General features: G+C 44.0%; 1 protein-coding gene across 2 annotated transcripts; it reads right to left on the reverse strand.

Annotated features, from left to right (window-relative positions):
- Positions 1-262: 262 nt before the first annotated feature.
- Positions 263-17491, reverse strand: SLC51A (solute carrier family 51 member A). 2 transcript variants are annotated; one of them, XM_067738562.1, is made up of 9 exons: positions 17194-17491; positions 16486-16580; positions 5335-5489; positions 4478-4551; positions 3909-4067; positions 3248-3359; positions 2815-2961; positions 1184-1289; positions 263-631 (listed from the first exon to the last, which is right to left on the reverse strand). In XM_067738562.1, the coding sequence occupies exons 1-9, from the start codon at positions 17229-17231 to the stop codon at positions 474-476; spliced, it is 1044 nt and encodes a 347-aa protein (XP_067594663.1). In that variant the 5' UTR covers positions 17232-17491; the 3' UTR covers positions 263-473. The 2 variants fall into 2 exon arrangements, with proteins under 2 accessions (XP_067594663.1, XP_067594664.1); XM_067738563.1 differs by lacking the exons at positions 16486-16580; positions 17194-17491 and adding an exon at positions 14330-14353.
- Between the last annotated feature and the right edge of the window lie 2543 nt (positions 17492-20034).

Raw genomic sequence — 20034 nt, forward strand, 5'->3', positions numbered from 1 at the left:
GTCATCAGTGCCCTACTGACACATCTGTAAGGGAAAGAACACCTTTCATCTGTTCTTCAGAAGCCTGGTTTCTTCGAGAGTTTGGGCTGATACTATTTTGCCTGGCTGAGTTCTATTCCTGTTATTATACCAGTAAAACTATCACATACTCTTCCCCCTTTCATTTGCTTTGGGAAACCTCAGAGTAACCTTTTAATATACAAGCTTTATGGGCTAGTAGTGGCACACACAGAGGCAGTGTGCCCAGTTGTAGAACATCAAACTCCATCCTGTTTGTTTATTATAAAACTTAAAATACCTTCCTCAGGCAAGATCCAAAACAATTTCATCCTATTGCATAGTTCACATTCGTGTCTACAGTCAAGTGTATACCATTAGCCAGCTTGCTCTGACAATAGAATCCATCCCCATTTGGTCAAAGCTGAGGAACAGTAAAGAAATCTTGTGCCCATCTAATGAGTGCAGTGTCTCTTTCATTGTCCAAGCAGTCCACCTCCAGCTTTGAGGTTCAAATCCAGGTTTGGAGAAGAGAAAGGTTCATATCCAACCTTGTCGTCTTTCCTTCGGTAGTATATTCGTGTGAGCACGGTTATCAGAAAAGTCTCCAGGATGAGGAGGTGGCAGTTCATCACTGCAGCATGGGGCAAAATATAATGTAGGTTATACTAACTTACAGAGGTGGTATACCACTAGTAGCCTTGGCATATGAGTTGAACAACACTTTCTCCAATTTGTCCTCAAACCAGGACCTAGAGATATTGAGTTGTCACAGGTAACATAGCAGGTTAATAGTAGAACCAGAGCCAGAACTTGGCCCTCTACCTCCTGCAATTTGAGGCTAGCACTAAACATTTCTTTTGCATGTTTCATCAGCATGACTTCTGCTTCCTAACCACACCCATTGCTCTCCCTGGAGCTGAGGGTTGAACCCATGGCTTCCTGGGTTGGCCATCAGGGCTGGCCTCAAGCTGTGGGATTGCAGCTCTCCTCTCTGTGATCAGAGAGGTCATAGTCTGCTTAGAGCTTCTGCTAGATTTCTTGCAGGTTCCTTTCTCAGTATTCTGAGCAGAACATTCTGAGTATTCTGAGATTGGCTGGCCCAACTTCCATTCTAAGTTCCTCTCCTCCCTGACCTCCCCCTTTTGCCCATCCTGGAATAGAATAGGAGCTCCTACGTGCTCACCTTGAGACCTGATTTTAGAAGAAAAGGGAGGCGAACAAGCAATCTGCCCACCGTTGGCCAAGACTGAGAAGATGGATGGCTGCAGGGCAGTCAGAATAAGGAGAACCTGCAGAAGAGAAAAGAGAAGTGAGGGTAGGGGCTCAGCATCCCCGGCACTGAGGCCAGCTGGCCCACTGCTGTGTTTGAGATGTGTCTTGTACTTGCCCTCTCTGAGTACACTTTTCTGAAGCACAGCCTCTTCAGGGCAGACTTGGCTTTTCTAGGCTTCCCCACAATAATCATGGGCAGGCTCGGCTATCACAGGGCTTTTACCCGCTAGCCTGACCCTGAGTGCTTCTGGGGCCCAGATCCTTTCTGTGCCCCTTCAGTCCCTTACTCTATTTTAGGCTCTTCTGTCCTCTGTCTTCCTCTGGACCCTCCAATTCTACCTACTATGTGCCTGTAAGCGGCACCTGCTTAGATCAAATGAGAATTTCTGTGAAATCACTCTGTTAACTGTAAAGGAGTCATTGTGCCTTGGGAATAGGAGAAGGGCCCAGCAAGGAGACAGAAAGAATGAAGTGAGAAGGGAAACAATATTGGGCTAGAAGTCACTGCATTTGGTGGAAAGGTTATCTCTGGGCTTAGAGAATGGAAAGTGTAAAAAGTAAACAAACGTGAGTTTTAGAGAATTGTCAGAAAAGATGTGAAGATGAAGAGGCAGTGTGATAAGAGATGTGGGTCTGGGAGTCGACAGATCTAGGTTTAAATTCCAGTCCCATCCCTTATGAGCCTTTGAACAAGCCCCATAACATCTCAGTTTCCTCATTTGTAAAACAGAAATAATAATGACTCTGAGGATTATAGTGAATTTAAATGTAATTAATGTATGAAAAGTGCCTAGTATGTGGTATAGACACTTCATAGTTGTAGCTGTGATAATGCTGATGTTTCTGGTGGTGATGAATTGCAGGTTTTTAGAAGTAATGGGTAGTAAAGAAAAGAAAAAAGCAAAGGTATAAGAAATTAAGGTTTGATAATACATTTGTTATGGGTTGCATTGTGTCCTGCAAAAAGACACATTGAAGTCCTAACACTTAGTACCTCAGAATGTGACCTTATTTGGAAAAAGCATCATTGTTTTGGTAACTAATTAGACATAATTAGTTAAGATGCGGTCATACTGGAGTAGGGTGGGTCCTTCCTTATTCCAATATGACTGATGTCCTTATAAGAAAAGAGACACAAGACACAGACACATGAGGGTAGAATGCCATGTGACATGCCAGGGATGCCAAGGATTGCTGCAAACCATCGGAAGCCAGGAATAGTCAAGGAAGGGTTCTCCCACAGTTTTCAGAGGGAACACGGGCCGCTGACATCTGGCCTCCAGAACTGTGAGACAACACATTTCTGTTGCTTTAAACCATCCAGTTTGTGATATTTTTGCTTCCAAGCGTTGGCTTGGAAGCTATTAAAGCACAGGAAAGCAAAAACTGGGAAAGGGCAGGGATTCTTTTCCAAATCTCATAGGAAACCTAAGGCTTAAGAAGATTCCCGGACCCACTTTTATCCTTTATTAGTCTCAGCTCCTAACCCCTATTATTTGTGGCTCATTATTAACCATCTTTTCTCTCCCAGGGTATAGTTACCTGGAACAGAACAAATTTGGCTCCTATGTTCTGCTCGCCCAGGTGCAGCTTGGCTTGACGAAAAAGGATGCCCAGGGTCCACAGAGCTAACAGGGTGGACACACCAAGGAAAACGTTGATCCATAGAGCTGTGCTCTTCTCTGAAATCTGGTGGCAGGCCAGAAAGTAGTCAATGAGGAAGCAAGCCCTTTTCTCCTTTTATTTCCCCTCTCCCATGGTGGGAAAGGTAAAAAAGCCCCAAAGCCTTGGCCCCTTCCCATTTCTTCTCTCCCCATCAGAGTCCCTGAGCCTCTACTTTTCCACAGCCACCCTGTCCCTGGGGCTACCCCATTCCTGGGGCTCTGAATTAGGGGATATTGGCTCCAGCTATTCCTTCTAGAGTCACAGGTATTTAATGAATCTTGGCCTCTGCTGCCCCTTACTCCTGACTTACATCTGCTGGGTCATAGATGCCATCAGGGAGGAGAAACAGGCCCACCAGGCTCAGTGTTATCTTGAAGAAGGCATACTGGAAGGGGCCCAACATCAGCAGCTGAAGCTTTTTCCTGAAGTGGGAAGAGGGTTAGGACCATGGACCCACAAACCACCCACTCCAAGAAGACCTTCCAGCTCCCTCACCGGGCTCCGCCATCATAGACATCAACATGGTCAAATGGATGGGGACTTCGGAAGAAGCCAGAATGTTGAGAGAGTTGGGAACCCTCCTTCTTGCCTCCCACTCACCCTCAGACCAGAATGCTGCCTTTGAGTAAGAACTGAGTGTTGACCCCAACCTCATTAACCGAAATAGACGGAAGGGGAAAGTAAATAGTCCAAAATCCAGTTTGCTCTGTGTGGTAAAGTTTGTAGGGGACAGTGAGCTTAAGCGATGGGAACTTTGGAGTTCTCCTTCCTCTGCTCCCCTTACCCCTGCGTGGGTGCCCAGTGTGTGGACCCTGGCTGCGGGATGCCCACCCTTTCATCACTGGGTTTGTTCCATAAAAGCCTAATTCCATGAGGCTTGAAGCAGGGCTGAGAGAGCCAGCAGAGGCTCTTGGGAGAGTGCAGGAAGAGGCTAACCTGTTCTTCCAGGCGGCCTCTCCCTCCCACCTTACCTGGTGAGCATGAGTTGTGGGCAGCAGGGGCAGCAGCAGCAGCAGGGGCCTGTGTGGATCATCACTGGGGTGTCCTTCAGTGTCCTTACTACTGCCTCCTTCCCACCAAAGCCTTCCACCATGACCTGCATCAGCAGGTAAAAGCACATCGCATAAAACCTGGAGTTGGGGGAGAGGTGGGCCTGAGAGTACACAGAAGGGGAGGTGGTAGCAGCTGATAGGACAGCCCTTCCTGCCAAAGAAAAACAGACTGCAAAGGGGCCAGGGAGAGGTGGGGCTTCCTGAGGGGATCAGGTAGGGGCTAGGCGTTCTGAGTGTGTGACCCAAGAGGAAGTGAGAGAGAGGACAGGGTGGGAAGAGGGCAATTTCAGGCTGTGGGAATGAAATGGTGCCTGAGGATGAACTGGAAGTTCAAGGGCTCTATTTATGATCAGTTGGTTTGCACGGATTTATGGAAGGGATAGGGGATAAAAGAAGACATGGACTCTGGAGTCCTGGGGTTGAGGGGAGCAGAGTGGGGGACCGCAGAAGGATATCCAGTTCAGCTGGGGGCAGGGCAGGACACTCACGAGGTTATGGCCATTTCCACGAGCATGAGGGCACGAGGGATCCAGAGACCAAAGCAGCAGAACACAGACACTATCTGCTTGGAGAAGAGCAAGGAGCTGGTTAGGGCAAGGAAGGAGGCTTCGTGCTCACCTTTTACAACAAGGGCTCAAGGAAGCAAAACCTAAACATTTGAGGCACCATTACTTCAAAGTGACCAGCTGGAAAAATAACTAGTTAAAGTGACCTTGAGTCAGGGGGCTCTTTTGAAGACTATCTCAACTTATATCACTGGGGTAAGAGTAGGTCAGTTCATCTTTAAGATGTTATTAGAGCATCTGATGTCTTGAGATGGCCCAGGCAGATGTCATCTGGCAGGAAAGGACTTCAGGGGCTTTGTTCTTCCCCCCAAACAGACAGAGCTCACCACATGGAAAGAGAAGTCCCATTTTATGACCTGGGAACATGCCAAAGACCTATCTAATAGCTGTGGGAGCGAGTTAAAAAGACCGATGACATAAGCGTAGAGTGAGCATGACCCCATGGGAAAAGGTTCTTTTCCTCCTACCCTCTGAGGAACAGGGAGTTGGTGTGTCCAAGAAGGAGGCTTGCAATGTTGTAGCAGGGGAGTAGCGAGTGAGGCTGCCGGTGGGCTGAGAGGGTTCTTCAGCTGTTTCTGTGGCTCTAAGATATTTCAAACGCTCCATCCCACTGCCTGTTGACCTTCCAGGCATGGGGTCCTGACTGCAGATATCAGACTAAAACCCTCACCCTAAGGTGGTAGAGGAAGGCAACTTGAATTGTTGAGTTTAAAGGAATCCTCAAGATGGACCCTGCCTCCCCTCCAGTCCCTCTCAAAAGGCAGCTACAGGGCCCTCACCGTGGGCGCAGAGCTGCTCCAGAGCAGAGTCTTCCTCTTGATGGGGCAGTAAGTGTTCTTGTATAGGTAGACAGCATCCTCCAGGAAGATGGCAACTGAGCCCAGGGCAAGCAAGGTCATGATGATCGTGAGAGAAATTTCCACAGGGCCCGATGCTAGAGTTGAAAGAGAGGGCAGACTCCAGTGAGCTGAAGATCAGGACTGAGGAGCAGAAGATGTGGGCTTCCTCATGTGGATCTAAATTGCTTTACCATATCTAGAATGACCTGGTCTAGGCCCCCTCATGCAGAAGATGGGCTGTTTCTTAGATCTAGAGTATCCAACATGTGACTAAGAAATAGTCATTCTTCTGCATTCATGAGAGACTAGACCAGATAATTCTAGGTATGGTAAGGCTTATCTGAACCAGGATATAGACACCAAACAAGTTTGTACATAATTAGCAAAAATTCTAAATTAGGAGGTCAACAGGGTTTATTCAGTTTTCTATTTCAGTGTCAGGTGTTTTGCTAGCAGAACAAGGACCAATTAACATTATAATTAAAGCAGAATATAACTCTTGGTTTACTTTAGAACTGTTTAAATTTGATTTCAAAAATTATGTCACAAAACTGGGACATAGGAAGGGACTTTAACAAAAGAAATGGGTATGAGTAAAGACTCCAAGGACATATGACCCACGTTGGCCTCACACTTAGTCTTACATTCAATGTGGCCCAGTAGCTCTCTTTAGTGTTTATTGAAGTCATTTGAGGAGTTGTTAAAAAGTAGCTGTCCAGGCCCTATCCGCATAGATGCTGTTTCAACAGATCTGGAACAGATCTGGGATGGACCCAGTAATCCACATTTTAAACAAGCTCGCCTGATAATGGTCAGAGGATAACAAACAATTTTTCAACAAACACCAGTGAAGCTCCTCTGGCCTCACCATTGCTAACAGGAAAACATTAATAGAGTCACAATATTTGTTTCTGAACATTTTCTAACCAATGCAACAATTAGTTTTAAACAAAGGGTTCTGTGTCCTCAGTGACTAAGCCTGGACCCTCATTTATCCAAGTCTCTTCCCTAGTTGGCAGACTCCTTCCTTTAAGCCACTTAACTGGCTAGATGACAGATGAATTGAGGGAAGACTGCCAGAGTCCAAGCCACTGTCTTATTACATTGGGAGTAAAGTATGAGGAAGGCATTGGCTGGTCTGCCCTATGTTTTGGTGACTGGGGGCAGCTCAGGCCGAGATATTAATGCTGACACCAAAACAGGGAGGAAGGAGACCATACCACAGTAAAGACTTGAGTTGTCATCTGGGTCAGTCATACCTGGTGGCACCACAAGGAGCAACCAGGACAAAGGTGAATTTGTCAAAAAATATGTTGATCCTGGTTGTTCTTATTTCAGGGCACACATTTTTCTCTCTGTTTCTGTTTACTTTAGCCAAGAGGCCCTTTACCTCTGACCACAGTTAGGTCTGTGATCAATCCAGAGGACCTGCCATGGGGAAGGTGGCCCTTGGATTCCAGGTCCCAAGTTGTACTTCTGAAGTCAGTAGTAAGCTTTTCCATTCTATTACAGGCCTCAAAAGACAGGACTGTGCTATTTTTCTTCCCTCCTCCCCATTCCTGCCTCCACCCCGCCTCCACTTAATTAGGATACAGCCCTCTGGGTGACCAAATTACTGGCTTGGCATTGCTGTTGCTGTTTAACTCTGTTGCCTCTTTCTCAATTACCTCTACAGATATTGCTCCAGTAGGCTCTGCAAATTTTAAACATTAAGAAAACAAAACAAACAAACAAAAGCCAAAAAACACCTGGTTGCAGTCCTTTATTAAAAAGAGACTTTACCTTCCTTCCTTGAAACTTTAAAAATATAAACATCATGGGGTGGGGGCTGACACAGTTTTACCCTTATACAATAAAAATGTGGATTTAAAACAATTATGATTGTTTTATCATGAGATACACATAAAGCCTTCCATATATCAAAATAATTCCAGATAGATTAAAGAGATAAACCTTTAAAAATCAAACAGGGAAAATTGAGAGAAGGAAAAGAAAAGAGAGAATTGTATCTGCATCAAGACTTTGGAGAGGGAAGACCTACCTAAGCTTAGGTGTAATCCAAGAAATTACAGTGAGAACGATGGTCAAATTTGACATAAAGAGTTTAAACTTCTGAATGTTAAAAAAATATATAGGCAGCAAACAGACTGGGGGAAAGCATGTTTAATAAATGTGTACACAAGTTTAAAATTTTTATTACATGAAGAAAATAACAAAAACAGAAGGCTCTTGCAAATGGGAAAATGATACTGACACAGTTCAGGCAGTGGGAAAATAGTCAACCTGCCTAGCAGCCAGAGAAGAGCAAAATAACAGTAATATATAGCCCTACATTTTAAAAAACGTAAATGTCCAACAATACTGAAATTATTATGTAAACTACTCAATAGAATATTATGCAGGTGTGAAAAATTTGTGCATACCATAACAAAATTTTTGCAAAGACTATGTACTAATATTTAAAAAAATGTGTTAACACTGTTTTAAAAAACAGAAAAACTTATTAACAGATCCACACATTTATGGTCATCAGATTTATGACAAAGGCTTCACTACAATTCAGGGGGAAAGGATTCTTTTTGAGAAAGTGCTGGGTTAATTGCATCTCGTTTAATATGCAAAGTGATAAAAAAGAACACTGACCCCTCCCTCACATCATACAAAAATACCTAAATGTGAAAGTTAAAACAATAAAGTTTTTTTTGTTTTTTGTTTTTTTTGTGGTACGCGGGCCTCTCACTGCCGTGGCCTCTCCCGTTGCGGAGCACAGGCTCCGGACGCGCAGGCTCAGCGGCCATGGCTCACAGGCCCAGCCGCTCCGCAGCATGTGGGATCTTCCCGGACCGGGGTACGAACCCGTGTACCCTGCCTCGGCAGGCGGACTCTCAACCACTGCGCCACCAGGGAAGCCCAACGATAAAGTTTTTAGAAGAAAACAGAGAAGTATACCTTAATGACTTTGAGATAGGCAAAGATCCTTTTAAAATAGGACACAAAAGCACTAATCATAAAGAAAAAAAATTGATAAACTGGACTTCCTTAAAATTAAGAATTTCCATTTGACAAAGAAAACCATTAAGACAATGAAAGGGCATGCTCAGACCGAGAGAAGATATTTGCAATACAAATACCCAACAAAAGACTCGTATCCATAATATATAAAGAATTCCTATCAGAAAGAAAAAGAACACAATTTTTAAAAGTGAAAAAGACCTAAACAGTAACTTTTCTACAGAAGATATCCAAATGTTCAAGAAGCATAAAAAGGTGCTAAATATTAATAGTCACTGGGGAAATACAAATGTGAGGTGCCATTATATACCCACCAAAAGGGCTAGAATTGCTTTTAATTTTAATCATCCTTTGACCGATGATTCTAAGTGCTGGTGAGGATGAGGAACAATTGGAACTCTCACACATTGCTATTGGGAGTGGTGCCACCACTTTAGAAAACAGTTTGGTAGTATCTATTAAAGCTTAACATACACCTACCCTGCGACACAAGAATTCCACTCACGGAAACATATTTGATAGAAATGAGTGCCTTAATCACCAAAAGAATGTTCAGAGCAGCATTGTTCATAATGGCCAAAACTGGAAACAGTCCACATGTTCTTCAACAAGAATACAGATATGGGCTTCCCTGGTGGTGCAGTGGTTAAGAATCCGCCTGCCAAATCAGGGGACACGGGTTTGATCCCTGGTCCAGGAAGATCCCACATTGCCGCGGAGCAACTAAGCCCGTGCGCCACAACTACTGAGCCTGCGCTGTAGAGCCCGCAAGCCACAACTACTGAAGCCCGCACGCCTAGAGCCTGTGCTCCGCAACAAGACAAGCCACCGCAATGAGAAGCCTGCACACCACAACGAAGAGTAGCCCCCGCTCACCGCAACTAGAGAAAGCCTGCGTGCAGCAACGAAGACCCAGTGCAGCCAAAAATAATAAAAATAAAAATCATTGTCCTTTACTGTATGTAATTTATGACTAAAACAAACAAATCTTTATGTGAACAAAGCAGAATGCAAAATTAGCAAAGGGAATTTCCCTGACAGTCCAGTGGTTAGGACCTGGTACTTTCACTGCCAGTGGCCTGGGTTCAGTCCCTGGTAGGGGAACTAAGATCCTGCAAGCTGCGTGGTGTGGCCAATAAATAAATAAAAATAAAAAATAAAAATAAGTAGCGTGGTAAAATTATAACCATGTTTAAAGGATTTGGGGAGAGAAAGGTAGAAAAGAGTTGATGGAAAGAGTGGGGCCCTAATATCTTTATCATATAAAATGGAAAGTGAAGAAGTACTGTCCATAGTTGGCAGAATAAGAAATAAAATATAGGTATAGTATATACAGCTATACAGATAACCAACTAAAAATATTGACATAACTATGTGGAAAGAGTGGAAGAAGTTTGGTGCTAAGTGAATTAAACTTTCATGTATTATAGAGGCAGCTACAGATAATGTCCAAAATTGATACCACAGGAAATAATGGTAATTTGAAGGTAACTATCAGAATAATCATCATCTAAAAAAGGAGGATGAATCATCAGCTAAAAAAGGAGGACTTCCCTGGTGGTCCAGCGGTTAAGACTCTGTTCTTCCACTGCAGAGGGTGCGGGTTTGATCCCTGGTCAGGGAACTAAGATCCTGCATGCCGTGTGGCATGGCCAAAAAAAAATTTTTTTAAAGAAAAAAGAAATGAGAATAAATAGGGCAGGGGATAGTTGATTTTCTTTAGTAGCCTTTTTGTACTATTTAAATTTTTAACACATGTTCATGTGTTACTTTGATAAAATAAAAACATTAAAAAATCATTGCCTAGAAAAAAGCCTAGAAATTAATTAACAATGCTGTCTTTGAGTGATGATACTGTGGGTGGCTTTTGTCCTCTTTCTTTTCCAATTATTCTATAGTGAATACGTATATTATAACAAAAAGTTTTTTTTAAACACATACTTTGCCAAACATAGAATGACGTGAAAAAATTCATATGATATCATGCTTATAAAAACAGGACATAAAATTGTAGTATAGTATGATTTCCACTAATGTTAAATAAAAGCATAGAAAACAGAACTTATGCTACGATATTTGCAGTGCTGGTCTTGAGTGGTGGGACCATACATGACTGTTCCTCTTTTCACTTTTCTCTATTTTCGTACTGACTTCATTGAATTATTTTTACAATAGAAATGTTTAGTTAAAAAAAATACAGATAAAATATAAAGTCCAGATAGGCAGAAACCAAAATTAATTCAGTAGATTTCTAAAAACCAACATCCATTGTTGGGAAGGGGCATACCGCTGCAGGCTTCTCCTTGTGGGATTCCCCCACCCCCTACTTGACTCTTGTCCTCATCAGCTCACTGAGAGCTGAGAGTGGAAACAGCCCTTCCAGAAGCCAACAAGTGTTCACTGTCCTTGACTGTTCCCCCTCCTTGAAAATCTCCCTCCCCTTGACCCCCAGAACCACAGTTCTCCTGATTTCTCTCCTGGTCTCTGACCCTAGGTCTCCTCTACTGATTCCTCATCCTCTCCCGTACCCTGTGTTCTCCAAACTCAATCGCTCCCTCTTGCCTCTTCTGTTTATTGAGGTTTAGGATTTCCCTACCACTCCTCAGCCTCCCAACAACCACCTGAGCTGTTTCCACCTCCAGAACCTTATGGTACTTGGCTTCTGTCTGTTCGTCTTTCCTCCCTGAGCTCCCTGTGGCGGGCTCCTTCCTATCACTGAGCTCTCTGCTCAAACCCCCCTCCTCAGCCAGCCTCCCTTGAGCATCCAGTGTGGTGTTACCTCCTCTCCCCCAAGCTGCCCCCAACAGTTAGGTTATTTACATATTTATTTACTTGTTTGTTGTCTATCCCCATCGGAGTGATGGTAGTATAAACTCTGTGAAGGCAGGGATTTTGTCAGGCTTGTTTTCTGTTCTATCTCCAAGTGCATGGAACAGTAACTGTAACTATTTGTTGAATGAAAGAAATGACCCCATGAGAATTCTTATTGTCATCTCCATTTTATAGGTTTTATTCAGGAAACTAGGCTTAGGGAGTTGAGCACCTCACCCATGGTCACACAGCCTGGAAGTGATGGAGCTGGGATTTAAACCCAGGGGTTCCTGACCCTAAGTCCATTCTCTTCACCATTACACATGTTGACTCTTGGTGTGTGTTCACATAGCTATGGAAAGAAAGGTGGAGTGATATAAATGATCAAATGCAGCCCTAAGGTTGCTTAAGTTGATGAAGGTGGAGGTGAGCCATATTCCAACTCTTCAATAAGGAAGTGCTTTTGCAGTTTCTTGTATCTGCTGGCTTTGGTGTTCATACTTGCAGCATCTACTGACTCTTGTATCCACTTCCATAACACAAAAGTATGAGAGAGAGAACTTCCTTAGCATACATAGCCTGACACCACTACTCTACTTCAAATTCATCTATCTTCTTGGAAGATTGTCCTCTATCTTTTTTTTTTCTGCATCTTAACAGAACAAAAGTTCTGGAACAAAAGTATCCAGTGGCACAAGGATCTTTGGAAACACTTTAAACAAGGTTAAACATGTTTCTTTCCTGTGGAGTATACCAAGTTTTAAATCTGATTTATATTGTTAATTTCCAAAAGGAGGTTACAGAATATAGATTTTGCAAAACTTATTTTTCTACAGGCTCTGTTTTCATGGCGCAGTCCTTGGGATTAGTATTCCAAAGAACACGTTTTGGGAAATGCTTGTCTAACTCACCTGTTTGAATACAATTATACCTTTAGCAACTAGCAAATTTCCCACTGTATCTGTAACAGTGAAGATTACTTTTTTAAATAATGAAAACAATATAAGAACATTAAAACTTTGAAAAAAGAGTATCACCATAAGCCTAGCTAGTTCCTAACCAAAAATTATTTTCATTTTTGCATAATGTATTTCCATGGAAGTTAAGAGCATAGGCTCTGAATTCAAAGTAATATTCCATTTACTCCTTGCTCTATAATCTTGGGCAGGTTGTTTATCCTCCAATTAAACCTCTTAGCATGGAATGTAGTATTTGCTCAGTAAAAACTAGGTTTAAAAAAGCATCCTGTTATATGTATAACTGATTCACTTTGTTATAAAGCAGAAACTAACACACCATTGTAAAGCAATTATACTCCAATAAAGATGTTAAAAAAAAAAAAAGCATCCTGGTTAAAGTTCATACATATTGTATTACTGCAATCATACTGTAAAATTTTGCATTCTGTTTTTTTCATCTAACATTTCATCACAGCCTGTCAAAAATTATTTTTAAAATTATAGAGATTTAAAAAATAAATATAGTAATAGAGCAAATATTAATATATCCATAATCCATTTTAAAGAGTGTTATGATATTGCCAACTTTGCTTCAAAAGTTATTCTTAGAAAAATAAAACATTACAGATGTACTTGAAGGCCCCTGTATATACCTCCTGGATCCTTCTCACTTCCCTACCTCACCTCCCAGGGCTAACTACTATTCTGAAGTTGAGGTGTATCTTTTCCTGTATGTTTTAATTTTTTACAATATATGTACATACTCAACATATTATATTGCTTTGCACTAAAAAAATCTATATAAATGGTATTATCCTGTGAAATGCTTTTCCACTCAACATTGCTTTCATGGTTGTTATTATTTTCATTGTGACAAACAAATGCTACCGTAAGCATTCTTAAATGTGTCTCCTTGGCATGTACAGGAGAGTTCCTCTGTTCAAACACTTAGAATTGCTGGGTTGTAGGAGATGAGAATCTTCAGTGTTAAAGGTATCTAATTACTCTTCAAAGTGGTTATACCAATTTGTACTCCCACCAGCGGTCTATGAGAGTTCACAGTTCACCTTAAATTCACCATCACTTGGGATTATCAGACTTTCAATTTTCATCTTTGAGAGAGTAGTGAAATGTTATTTCATTGTTTAACTTGAGGTTCCCTAATTCCTAACAAAACAGATAATCTTTTTGTACATTTATTGACCATTTGGGTTTCCTCTTCTAGTATGAATTGTATGATCATCTATTCTATCTAATTTTTATTGGGTAATTTTTCTTATACTGACTAATCATCCTTTGTTGGTTATAAGGCTTGAAAATATCTTCTCCCAGTCTTTGGTTTGGCTTTTAACATTGTTTATAGTGTTTTTAGTTGTACAGAATTTTGTTTGCTTTATGTAGTCAATCTTCAAGATCATTTGTGCTTTCTTGTGTTTTATTTTAGAAATTATTCTCTGCTTCCAACTATAAGGATATCTTTCCATATTTTCTTTTGTAAAAATGTTTGCATTTACATTTAGGTACTTAATCTATCTGGATTAAAGCTATATTGGAGTTATTTTCATGTTTATTTACTTGCCATAGGGACAGGCAATTGTCCAGCATCACTCCTCAAAGAGTCCATCCTGTCCCACTGATGTGTATACCATCCTTTCATATAGCAAGTCCCCAAGTGGCCATGGGTCTATTTCTAGACCCTCTATTTTATTTCATTTTTCTGCTTGTCAGGCCCCTTGTGAAACAGGAGGGAAGGGGGAAGGACACAACCTCTAAAAACCATAGCTCTTGAGGATGTGACATAAACTGGTTAGAAACAACCAGGTCCAGGATAGTGGAAGATTCAACTTCCAGTGGACCTTGAGCCTCATTATACACAGATTGTAATATATTAGCATATGCTAAATGGCACATCCACAGGTGCTATGACAGTTTGGAGGCCAACCATAAAAGGACAAAAAATGAGCGGTGCCCCAATTCCTGGAAATCTCTGCCCCTTCCCCAAAATAGTTGGAATAATCCTCCCATTAGTTAGCCTATGAAATTACCCAGCTCACAAAAACTAATCACCCCATATTTCAGGGCCTCTCGCCTTCTGAGATGTGTCACACTCTGTCTATGGAGTGTGTAGCTCTGTAAATAAATCTACTTCTTACCTATCACTTTGCCGTTCACTGAATTTCTTCTGTGCAGAAGCATAAAGAACCTGGGCTTCAGTAAGTCCTGAGACCAGACATGTGATTTCAATGAAAAGACAGTGGGGAACTTCCCTGGAGGTCCAGTGGTTAAGAGTCCTCTCTTCCACTGCAGGGTGCATGGGTTTGACCTCTGGTTGGGAAACTAAGATGTGACATGCCGCTCAGTGCGGCCAAAAATACATAAATTTTTTTTTTAAAGGAAAAAAAAAAAAGACAGTGGATTCAAGTCCCAATCTGAGTTGTGTGGTTGCAGTTATTACATTATTGCTTTAATTACTCTAGTCTTGATATATAACCCTTAATATCTGGTAGGGCACATACCTTCCTTACTCTTTATCAAAATTGTCTTGGCTTTTCTTGGTCCTTGACTCCCACAAATAAATGTTTGGATCAGTTCATTAAAAAAATAATTGTGTAGGGATTATAACTGCAATCATATTACAGGCATTTCAAAAACAGATTATTGAAAGTTTCAATAGTTCTTCCAGAATAGTTCTTTCTTAAATGGCATTTAATTTAAGGAATAACAGAGTTTATAAATGAAGGAGGAAGGGGTTTCACCACATCCTCCAATGGGCACCTCTTCCTGACTCTCCTATTTCTGTCAGTGTCATCACCACTGTCCAGATTCTCGGAGTCATCATTTAGAGTTTCTTTTTCCTTCACTTACCTTGTCTAAATATTTACCAGATTGCCTGCTCTTTCTTTGGATTGCCTGTATTTTCCAATCTTCTTTTCCTTTCCCTGACACTGATATGGCTCAGGTTTTGCCCTTCCTGCTGGGCTGGGACAATAACCTCCAATTTATACCCCTGATTCTCAAGGCTCTTCTTCCCCAAAGTCTATCTTGATTGCTGATTAATGATCCTGAAACACTATCCAGCCCCTCCCAATCTCAGAGCCCTTGTCCGCTCCTTCTGTCTGCGGGATAAAGTACAACTCCTCTGCCTGACACTCATCAGGCCCCACCTTACCTGCCCAGCCCTCTCAATTGTCCCCTGCTTCCCCACCTGTAACCTTGACTCTTGCCAGATCCAGCTCCTCAGTGTCTGGAGAACCTGCCTGCACCTTCTATCTCCACCCCAACCCCAGCCGTGCCCACCACCGGCTCTCCACTTTCCAACTGCTACCCACTCCAACAGTTCCACTTGGGGACAAGGCAGCTCTCCAGACTACCAGGCTCAGAATGGTCTCCCTGCTTTGAACATCCCTGGTGCTTCTATTTGCACATTTTGTAGCAAAGCAATGTGAGATCCATTTTCATTGTGTAAGGAAGGATTTCCCAATCTCAGCACTATTGACACATTGGCCCAGACAATTCCTTGTCCTGGGGACTTTCCTTTGTTTCCAGGGCAACATCCCTGACCTCTGTCCACTAGATGCCGGTAGCACCCTCTAGCTGTGGCAACTGAAACTGCCTCCAGACATTGTCAAAAGTCTCCAGTGGGACAAAATTGCCTCTGGTTGACAATACTGGTGTGTTGTCACGCAGTAGGGAAACCAAATAAAATGTGGATGGGAGCCACATTTGCTTTTCAAGATGCTAGGGTCATTTGATTGTCCTGTTTTACGTGTCCAAGGAATAAACAGAGTCCCATCATCTGCCTTTCACTTTCAAAAGCAATTCAGTAATAGGATCTAGTTGGCCAACACTGTCAGAATACTTTTACAGGTTCACCTAAATTTTCAGAACATTATTCATAATAACCATCCCACTAGAATCGTACAGACCCTCTCCTGAGGAGGATGTTGCGCACACCTCAAGGGCATTCTATGGGGCTTTGGGCACCAGCTTGAGTCCCTGGGTGGCCCTGGGGTCTGAAAAATGCTCCAGACCACTGTCCCCAATTTGAGCTGGGGAGGCCCAATATGCAGCTTTGTCTGTGGGCCATGTTGTCGCACCTCTCTTTTGGCCTTTTGTCTCCTCTAGGAGTTGTTCTTCTCCCAGGTTTTTACCATGACAGACAGACACTGGGCCAGTCATCCTCCCAGGCCCTCCAGGCTGGCTAGCTCAGGACCACCTTTCCTCAGCTCCTCTCAGCTTTTCTGACTTCCCCCGGGATGTTCAGTTTTTCCCTCCTTTCAGTTCCCTCTACAGAGGGTCCCTGACTCACCTCTCAGAAGTTGGGCTGCTGTGGGAGGGTGAGAGAAGCAGGGAGAGGGAATGCTGTAATTGGTTTTCAGTACCTCCAGAAGCTCTGCCGTGTACCTGGAGAGACACCAGCATGTGTTCAGAATATGGGGACCTGGGGACGGGGAGGGTAGCAGAAGGAACACCAGCAACCTGACATTCCCTCAAATACTCCTGGGTTCAGGGAGCTTGTCCATCTCCCCTCAAGGCCCTGACTCTTAGAGGGAATGGAGAATTGGCCTGGGTCACTGTGTAAGGCAGGCTGCCACCTAGGCCATGGGTAGGTCTGGCTGCAGTGCTCAAAAAGCCCATAGTCCATTTTCTCCACTTCCGTTGGGGCAGAAGCCCAGAGGTTGGCTAGGGAGAAACAGCAGGGTCCCAGAGAAGGAGTGGACCCTTAGTACCAGGAATGGATCTCCAGCTCTGTGCATGCCCCCCATTGCCCCCACCTCTGGGATCTTTCTCTCCCTGGTTGGTGGCCAAAGCCAAGGCTCTGAAGGGTCATACACTCGCCCTACCCCACAGTGTCCCTGAGGACCTTGTGGGATGGCCAGCCCATCATTAGTCCTGGGTCATTCTGTGTGCTGGGAGCCAAAGTGCCCTGAGAGGGAGGTAGGGACAGGTCAGAGTGAGAGGGGCCCCTGCTGCTTAGCAACCGGCTCCTGGCTCGGGGCTTGCCTCCCTCACTCACCTGGGATCAAGCTTTATCTGAGTCCTGTCTGGCTCCATTGTCTCCTTTTTCTCTCCGGCTTTCCTTCCTGGCAGGCACTGAGGACCCAGGAGGGACAGGCAGGCGTGGGCCCCGGGGAAGGTGGCTCCTGCCGGCTCTGCTGCCTGCGGGACTGGGCTGTGGGTAGGTGGAGTGGCTGGGTCTTCCCCTCTGGCTCTCTCCCTTCTCAGGCCTCCGTGCCCACAAGCTCCTATCTCAGAGTTCACCGCAGAGGAATTTGATCCCCTCGGCTGGCTGGTTGAGTTCCCTGGTTCCTACTCCTCCCTGTCGGTAGGTGTGGCCCCTCCTTCCTCCCTCCCACAAATACCTCTGGCCGCCCCTTGCCCTCAGCCTGCCCTCACCCTCCATCCCTTCTAAGGAGCCTTTTAGAGACAAAATCCTTGGTCCTCCCGGCAAAACCCCCTGGTCAGCAACACCCTCTCCCTCAGAATCTGGCTGGAACGCTGGCTCTGTCCCCCTGAAGATGGAAGTCAGGGCTGAGGCCTTGACTGTGTTGGTGCTGTTGGCTTGGAGTGTGGAAGGGAGGGCTAGCCGGGAAGTCCAGACAAGGCCCATGTGGGCTTCCCAAAGCCCAGCCCACAGCATCCTGATGACAGGCTCATCCAGCCAAACAGCACCCCCCGCCACAACCCCCGAAGATGCAGCAAATGGGGAGTGGGGGAGGGTGTATTTAAGAGGCAGAGTTACTGAGTGAGATTTCTGGGCATTCTGACAGATTCTGAAAAACCGCCAAATTGTATGCTTCTGAACTATTTTATTGATTGGTGGTTTCTCTTCTCTCTCCAAGTAGATTTAAACCTATTTAAGGCCAAGCATAGTACCCCTAAGTTCCCAGCACAGGACCTCACACATAGTAAGTGCTCCTTAGAATTGGTTGCATGAATGATAAAATAATAAAATCATAGCAACAGTAGCTAATGTATATTGAGCATTCATGCACCAGGTGCTGTAGGAATTGCTGCATGTTCCTTATCTCATTTAAACCTTACAATTACTCTTATGAGGTAAATGCTATCTTTATTCCCACGTTACAGATAATGAAACTGAGGCTCAGAGGCGTTATGACACCAGGTTGGATAGAAAGACATGGAGGTGTGGAGAGAGGCAGAAGGGACCTGGGTCAGGGGCTGTGTTGAGGCTCAGATGAAGTTTTCGATGGTAAAAAAACGGAAGAGAGAAGAAAAAAGGCCCATGAGAGGGTCAAGAGAATCAGTTCTGGGAAGGTAGAGAAATCCCCCCGCTCTGGGCTGGTAAGTAAATACAATCAGAGGAAGAAGTTACTGATGTGGACCAAGAAGACTCCCTCCTCCTGTCCCACAGCACCTCAAAATATCTCCTGAGTTTCAAGAAGAGCCCTCTCCCTTTTTACCCTTCTCCTAAAGTACAGTTCTCTGGACAGGACAATGTAGTGATCCAGGAGTCTCAGGGGCCAGTTACCTCCTAAGGTAGAGGGAAGGGCACAACACATAAGACAAGGGCACTAACCTCCGGAGGGTCAGTCGCCTGGGCCCCACCCTAGCAAGGCGCAGGCTGACTCAACTTCCTCAACCATTTCCACAGGAGTGTTCCATCCTCCCTGGGTCATTCATCTCTAGCCCGGTAAGAGGCCTTGAGCTTAACCGCCCAGAGCCCTGAACTTTAGACTTCCCTATAGGAGAACACAGTGTGCTGAGGATGTTCTCTGAAACTTCTTTGGGACAGAAATGGGGGGTCGGGGGTGGTGGAGGCAGGAGAGGAGGTTTGAAGAGCAGGAGGGAGTTGGAAAGGGAAGGCTGCTGGGCTGACACTCATGTTTCCGCAGCCGGGCAGCAGGCACTGGGAGGCCCAGGGGAGACTGGCTAATCCTCAGGATGGATGATGATGGAAGGAAGCATGGCAGGGGGTTGGTGAGAGGGAGGGCTTTAGTGCTGATGTGGTACTTCTGTCTGAACCAAAGTCCCTATCTTCTACACAGTGGGACCCATGAGTTAGTTAAGGCCGAGCCATCCATAGCTAAGGCATATCAGGAAGGTGACCTGGACCAGCCAATCAGGTTCTTCTCTTGCTAATTTAGGACTGCTAGCTGTCAAACACTGATTTTTAGAATCAAGAGAAACAAATTCTTTGGACTTCCCTGGTGGTCCAGTGGTTAAGACTCCGTGCTCCCAGTGCAGGGCCCCAGGTTCGAACTAGATCCCGCATGCAGCAACAAAAATCCTGCGTGCTGCAACTAAGACGCGGCACAGCCAAATAAATAAATAAATATTTCAAAAAGTAATAACCTATTAAAGAAAAAGAACGAATTCTTCACTTCATTTTTCTTTTTTTGGGTTTAATTTTCTCCACAAAACCATATGGTAACATGATAAGACATCTATCACTTCAGTTTTGGCTTTCTCAGTGTAAGGGTAATTTTTGAAAAAAAAAAGACCAACCAACCATAAATTTCATCAGTTTTCCCTAGTACTCCTCAATCATTTTATATTTATTATTTTTTTAAATACTGTATTTCTTCTTTTTAAAAAAATTTATTTATTTTCTTTATTTCTTTGGCTGTGTCGGTCTTAGTTGCAGCACACGGGATCTTCGCTGAGGCGTGTGGGCTTCTCTCTTAGTTGTGGCGTGCGGGTTTTCTCTCTCTGGTTGTGGCGTACGGGCTCCAGAGAGCATGGGCTCTGTAGTTTGTGGCACTAGGGCTCTCTCGTTGAGGTGTGCAAGCTGAGTAGTTGTGGCGCGTGGGCTTATTTGCCCTGTGGCATGTGGGATCTTGTGAGTGTGTGTGTGTGTGTAATGTCTTCATATGGCTTGGGTATCATGGTAATA

This window comes from Pseudorca crassidens, chromosome 5 (assembly GCF_039906515.1).
Source record: "Pseudorca crassidens isolate mPseCra1 chromosome 5, mPseCra1.hap1, whole genome shotgun sequence".
Lineage (NCBI taxonomy): Eukaryota > Metazoa > Chordata > Mammalia > Artiodactyla > Delphinidae > Pseudorca > Pseudorca crassidens.